This window comes from Etheostoma spectabile, chromosome 16, assembly GCF_008692095.1.
Source record: "Etheostoma spectabile isolate EspeVRDwgs_2016 chromosome 16, UIUC_Espe_1.0, whole genome shotgun sequence".
In the NCBI taxonomy this organism is placed as follows: domain Eukaryota; kingdom Metazoa; phylum Chordata; class Actinopteri; order Perciformes; family Percidae; genus Etheostoma; species Etheostoma spectabile.
The window spans coordinates 20,320,986-20,328,180 of NC_045748.1; the positions used below are offsets into that span (position 1 = coordinate 20,320,986).

General features: G+C 40.6%; 1 protein-coding gene across 4 annotated transcripts in view; it reads left to right on the forward strand.

The window, feature by feature from the left end:
- Positions 1-7,195, forward strand: part of wdr7 (WD repeat domain 7) — a 158,254-nt gene that overhangs the window by 130,854 nt on the left and 20,205 nt on the right. For all 4 annotated transcript variants that reach the window (XM_032539998.1, XM_032539997.1, XM_032540000.1 and 1 more), the window contains one exon: positions 5,337-5,454. In XM_032539998.1, coding sequence (XP_032395889.1) covers positions 5,337-5,454 — 118 coding nt within the window. The remainder of the gene's footprint in view (positions 1-5,336; positions 5,455-7,195) is intronic.

The following is a 7,195-nucleotide window of genomic DNA, read 5'->3' on the forward strand; positions in this document are numbered from 1 at the left end:
ATGAATTTCAGAGTAAACTGACAAAGTTGTATTGTAGAACTGAAAAATACTGTTAAAAACACTGATAACACTTCCAATAAAGCGTACATCTTCCTTTATGTCGCCTGTCAAAGCAAGTTTTAAGTGTGGATTCTGCTTTGCATCATTGTGGTGCGCCAAGCATTACTGCCCATTTATTGGAGGTAATTTGGTATCTGACAGTAGGTGACAACAAACTGGTTATAATCGCAGTTGCAGTGGATGTTTTCTTCCCCAATGACCACAAGCAACAATTAGCCCATTCGACCATTTTTTTTTACCAACATTTTCTTTTTCTTTTTTTTCCACAACATAACAGAGAAATTCCAGGAAATGCAATTACATGTCTTGAACAAACATGTCTACCCCCCACCCTCTCAAGTAAGTCCAAATCTTGGTTGGGAATCTGAATTAATTCTTTCTGGTCCATTATATAGAAAAAAATAAAACAAACATATTTCTGTAATCTTAGGTACCGCAAAGCGCCACTGTTTGTTCTCAGGCTCTTCCATCACATGTGACAAATCTGCTCTCAATACATAGTAAAGGAAGGGGTCCCAGATCTGGTAAAAGTTACCCATTCCACTATTTAACAACAAACTGCAACAAGTGACACAAAGGTGATTTTAAAGGTGAGTTATTCAATCAAAAAAGCCAATGTGTTTTTAATACAAGAAGAACAACAAAGCAAGTACAAAACACACATACTGTACAATGGCACAACAAATTCAAAATATCTTATGAAACTGTGAGCCAGGTACCGGTCGTAGTGAGGTGACGGTCTTGACAGCGGCTGTTACAGTTAAATTTAGTTGACAAAAGGTGACTCTGAGCAGTGTACTGGTCATTGTGAGGTGACGGCCGTGACAGCGGCTGTTACAGTTACATTTAGCTGACAAAAGGTGACTGTGAGCAGTGTACTGGTCATTGTGAGGTGACGGCCGTGACAGCGATCATTACAGTTAAGTTTAGCCAACAAAAGCTGTGTGAGCCGGATACCAGTGGTCGTTAGTTTTACCTATACGCTTTGTAGAAATGTGTACAAATAGTTTATGGGAACAGCCTGAATGCCAACATGCTGCTTTTTATGTACTTTAACAGCAACCTTACTTTGTGCCGCATTCAAGTTTCTCCACAGCGCTCACTTTGGTTACTGGGAATAGCTGCGGACAGTGTGCATGCAGCCGTAGAGCAGATGGCGAGTGGGTTGTCACAGGCACCATACTGAGTCATTGAACCCTTCAGGTTCAAGTCAGCCATTGAACCAGTCAGCAAAAATCCACTTACTCTGTCAGAAAGTCTGAGGAAACCAGTTAGTCAGTAATATCCCAGTTAGAGCAACACAGTGACGTGGAATAAAACCTGTGTTAGGGGTCTCTCCACATGGGTCAACACACTTCAGCTGGCCCTCCATCATGATGCAGGTCGGATCCTGCCTGGCTTTGGCAAAGTGATATGTTTGTCCAGAATGGATATCGGTTCAATTATAATAATTATGAAATTCTTCTATTCAAAATCTCAAGTCACCTAAGTCTCAAATGTATTAAAAGATGAACAATCTGACGGCCTTACTCAGCTACACAAGAGGGGGTGTGCTTATTTTATGATTTATTTTTTATTTATTTCACCTAATTTTCACCTATTACTTTATTTTATTGTTTTATTTTTATTTTCTTTAAAAAAATGACATTCTTGTTTTATGGCTTTGCATATCTTAAAATTGTTTCCATTATTATCAACCTGTTTTTGTTACTAGTATTTTCATTTCTTTAGGATTTTCTTATTGTAGTGTCCTGTTTCTAATACCGGTGCTATTGATTTGTTTCTTTTATACAGCTTGAGTTGGCTTGAGTGCACCGACCGCTTCACTAAACCTCTTATACTTCCCATGCATGCATCCCGCAGTAATGCAAAAACAACAACACTGTATTGCACTGTATGCTATTTAAGTAGTGCGTAGTAGCCTACTGGCCCTGCCGTTGTGACTTAAAGAACAGAACATGTGAGATAAATTTAAACACGAGGTCCCAAATGATCTGCATTTTGTTGTAGTTAATTTGAAGTTATTTTTTTTTAATGCCTTTCTACAGCACCCCTGACAAAGCCAGCCAGCACCTTGGTTGAAAAAAGCTAGTATAAATGAGCACACCAGCCAGTAAACCAATTATGAAACCAGTCAGTAAGCATGTCGGTTACTAAACCATCCAGTCAGTAAACAGTCGGTCATTCATACACACAGTCTAGGTTTCTTGCAGCAATGACTCTAAACATGTGATCGCGGTTATTCAGTCCTCCCTCGCACACAAAAATCAATACTTCCAATCCTCACTGTGTGTATGTTTGTGACTCAGTATTGACTGGATAATGTCAGCGTGATACTGGCTGTGAATACAGTCATGTTGCCAGATTCACACACTGGACACTGTGTGTGTGTGTGTGTGTGTGTGTGTGTGTGTGTGTGTGTGTGTGTGTGGTGTGGGTGTGGGTGTGTGTGTGTGTGTGTAGTCTAGGTATAGCTACATTTGTGGGGACCAAAAATTGTGAAAACAGTATACTTATGGGGACCTGAGTGCTTTGTGGGGACCAAAATGCTGGTCCCCATACCGTTAAAGGGCTTTTGGAGGACTAAGACTTGGTTTAGGAGTAGGGTTAGAGTTAGGTTATGGTTAGGGTTAGGGTGAGGGTGAGGGTTAGGCATTTAGGTTTGTGGTTAGGTTAGGGTAAGGGGCTAGGGAATGCATTATGTCAATGACTCGTCCCCACAAAGATAGGCAGACACGACTGTTGTGTGTTGTGTGTGTGTGTGAGAGATAGCGTCATGCGTCCTGCGTGCATGTTTCTTCTCAGTTCCACATAAAATAATCATAATCCAGTTTACTTCATGCTTGACGCCCACTGCTGCTATTATTAGTAGTAGTAGTAGTATTATTAGTCCCAGTTCTATTATCTTCACTACTACTATAATTGCAGCGTTTTGTTATTTCATTCAATTATACCAACTGCGATTATGAGTCATATTTCTATAATTATTATAGGTATTATTCTCTCTCTCTCTCTCTCTCTCTCTCTCTCTCCTCTCTCTCCTCTCTCTCTCTCTCTCTCTCCCTCTCTCCCTCTCTCCCTCTCCCTCCCTGCCTCTCAACCGGTCGAGGCAGATGGCTTCCCACCTAGCAGCCAAGTTCTGTTCAAGGTGTCTTCCTGTTAGAAGGAAGTTTTATCATCACCACCACACTAGGGGGGAATTGTTAAGTCTTCATAAATCATAGTGTGGTCTAGATCTACTCTGTAGACTGTCCTGAGATCACTTGTGTCATGATTTGATTTGTATGTAGTTTGACACAGTTCTAGTTTTTATTTAGTTTGAAATTTACTTTTGTTTGTGTCATATATATAATGTATGTTCTAATGTATCTATGTAGAAGAAGACCATCTTTTGCTCTAACCTCACAAATAAAAATGGAATGAAATTGACACATTTCCGATAATGTCACCAAAAATTTAACATAATAAACTTTGTAAAGATGACTAGGCTGTTGTAAGAAATTGTAAACATGTGTACCTAAAGCCTGCAGCTGATTCTCATGAACTGGTTTGTATGATATTGTACAAAACATGCAAAACAATACATAGGATATCTTACAAAATTACGGCTGATTACGTGATGGTTACTGCGATCTGTCATATGACAGCTTTAATGACAAAAAGGTCTCTGTGATGCATATTCAAGTCTCCGGGCACCAAAACAACTAGTTAAAATTAGAAAAGAAAAAGTAGTTTGGGTTAAAAAAAACAATCCCTTTAAGTCCCTGTGCTTCCGGGACTCAAATATCTGTTTTACTCAGCTTCTCCGTTTGAATGTCTTGTGTTTTGGTAACCACCCATCAAATGTGGAAAACAAACAAATTATATTGTATTACATTTTGTAGTTTTATGTACAAATGGTTCATGAGAACAGCCTAATTATTATTATGAAAAGTTTTATCTTCTAAATTTGTTTTTTATTAATGACAATGACTGTGTGTGTGTGTGTGTGTGTGTGTGTGTGTGTGTGTGTTACAACTAATAATAACCCCGATTATTTTATTATACGTTCTAAACGTTGGTTATTAACCTCAGTGATTCTCAGTACAATTAGCTCCCTGCACTCCTGCTGCCTTATATCAACATTGTGACTGTTTCCAATTACAGCCACCCCTCTAAATGAAATTAAACATTTCAATATTGATGATGTATTGCCAATATATTACCAGCCTTAATTACAAGTGCTGTAGCTTGTGATCTGTAATCGGAGGAGATGAATTGTTCAGCTCGGCCGTCGAACCACCAATCAGTCCCTCCCTCTCCCTTTCCTCCATCTTTCTTTTTCTCACTCTCTCTCAATCCCCAGAGTCATTTCTTAACAAGGTGGCCTCTCCTCTCTTTCCCTGTGTCTCTCTCACACACACACACACACACACACACACTCACACTCACACTCAGAGGGGTGTGTGGCCAGCTGTTAAGGTGTGTGTGTCTAATTCCTGTTGCATTGTGGGAGTCCATTACGCCGTTGTCTGGTGAATGGCTCCCATTGACTCTGCCTTGACATTATAAGCTGCCCGCTAATCTCTTCACTCCATTTATTAGTAAGGCTCGATCTCTCTGCCGCTTCTCAGTTAATCTCGTTTTCGTCCGCTCTGTATACAATTGTCTATTTAAATGTCTCTCTCCCTCTTTAGATTATTATAAATATCTCTCTATAAAGTATACTGCTCATGATATTTTATGTTTCTCTTATTGTCAACAAATCCCATGAAAGACCTAAACCAACAATGAATTTATCTTCTAACAAGTATTGTTTGTGTATACACCGTGTTGCTGCCCCAAATATTCACTAGAACACCAAATGTGGATTAATATACAGCTGAGAAGTGTCCCCCTAGATGCAGTATTTACCAGAGGCATTGACTTGACTTTGACTTTAACACCAGTGATTCGTGACTTCAGTAGGACTTTAACCGTTTGAGTTGGACTTAATATCGTCCCTTAACCAAATATTATCATATATGTTTGATAAAAGCAGCAAAGCAATCCAGTGGCAACCAATCAGGTTGCCAGTGAAAGAATGACGTTCATTTGGCAGTTCAGACAAGCAAATAGACAACAGATGATACTTATTATATAACGTATCATGTTTTAAAGACATATTTTGCTATTTTCTAAAACCAAACCTACACCTCTGTTCCCTTCTCTTGTTCTGTCTCTCCTAACTTAAATCATTGCTTTCCATGTTGATTTGTCATGAAAATAATATGTTCTCTCTCTCTCTCTCCTCACAGTGTTACCATGGGTTTGCCCCTCAACCCGCCGGCAGATTCAGCTCGCTCAGCCCGCCATGCCCTCTCTCTTATTGCTACAGCTCGACCACCGGCTTTCATCACCACCATTGCAAGAGAGGTGAGACTAATCGGTTCAAACAACTTCACAAACATCTGCTATGGACAGGGGCACATAGCAAAAACATATTCCTAAGGACCGCCTAAAACATCAATATCAGTTTAAGTGTATGCTATATTTACAATTTCATTTTTATCACTTTACCTTGCTGTCAGACAGTGATTTTTGATGAAAAATTGAAGCTGATTCAGACTCCTTTGGCAAAAACAGTAATTTTACCTTGCAAAACAAGGGAGCTGCTGGTTAAACACTGCCTCGATCGGTTAGTTTGTTGGGGTTATTGTGTGATTTTGGTGAATTTTGAACTAACCCTTTAAAACACCAAAAGGAGTCTGGTTGCCACTTGTCATAAACCGGCTCAATGCATGTGACAAAGAAGGGAAACCAGACAGGTTAAAATGCATATAAAGTGTTTATTGTAAAGTAAACCGGATACTATTAACCAACGAATCAAACCAGATGTTGAATCAATGATATCAGTTTTGTGTGTGTGTGTGTGTGTGTGTGTGTGTGTGTGTGTGTGTGTGTGTGTGTGTGTGTGTGTGTGTGAGAGAGAGTGTGAGAGTGTGTGAGTGTGTGAGTGAGTGAGTGAGTGAAAGAAGTGTGGGTAAATGACAACTGCAACAAAGGAGGTGAACCAAACCCAAACCAGGAGATGTGGAACCTAGGAGGAAAAGGCAGAGAGCAAACAATCAGACATGACTTGTATAAATAGTCTTGGTTGAGGCCTACCCAGGTGTCCACAAACCCTCCCAAACTGCCAGCTCAGCCATTTAAAGCCAGAGAAGCCAACAGCAGGCCGAAAAGGGAGGGGTCGTTACAACCCCCTCAATAAGAACGGGGTTCTTCTAAGAACCACGTCAAACAAAACTCTATTTTTTTTCATTTTTCTATACTTTTTTAAATAATAACCCAACATTAAAGTGATGTTCAAAGGCAAATTAGCTAGATGGCCAATACATTACCCATAGTCCCATGTACACACCACTGAGAGACAAAGGAATATGAGCATTAACATGAAATTAAGGACCTAGCGGTGCATCAGACAGCACGCCTGCGATTACAGGGGCCAGCCCCTACAATATGACAAATGTCCATATGGCTGCAAGAACAACAACCTCCTCATTAGTCTCTGGATGGGATATCCACCCTCGTCGTATCCCCCATATCCCTCATATCCCTCCCCCATATCCTCGAACTCTTCTGCAGCCACCGGTGGATATCTCCTGCTTTGTAAGAGCTTTCTTCACCTCTATCTTGTTCCCATTGATGACGTGGTGCTTTATTAGCAAACCGCTTTGGTGGTGGAGTCTGTATCCTCGAAGAACACAAAGCCAAAGCCCTTCTTCTGGCAGGTCTGCTTGTCAAAGATGATCTCAGCCTTATCCACCACACCAAACTGGGAGGAGTACTCGGTCAGGTTGTCCTCCTTGATGTGGTCTTTCACAACGTTGGCAAGGATGTCAAGGTTATAAGCAACCTCTCGAGCTGCGGCCCTTTTCAATTCCATGTCGTGGCCTTTGACGACATGTGGCTTAGCCGCCATCGCAGCGCCGGCCTCCTCTGGATTCCCATCAGAAAGGGCTGTCTGATGGCATGGTAAAGCGGTGAAAATGTTACCAATACAGCCTACACTTTAAGTGCTATTGATTTTTGTTTAGGTGGTTAAAATACATTTTGCTGTGTGGCTCCGTCCACAGCAGTACATTCTTATCAATGTTGGGCAAGTTACTTCCAAAAT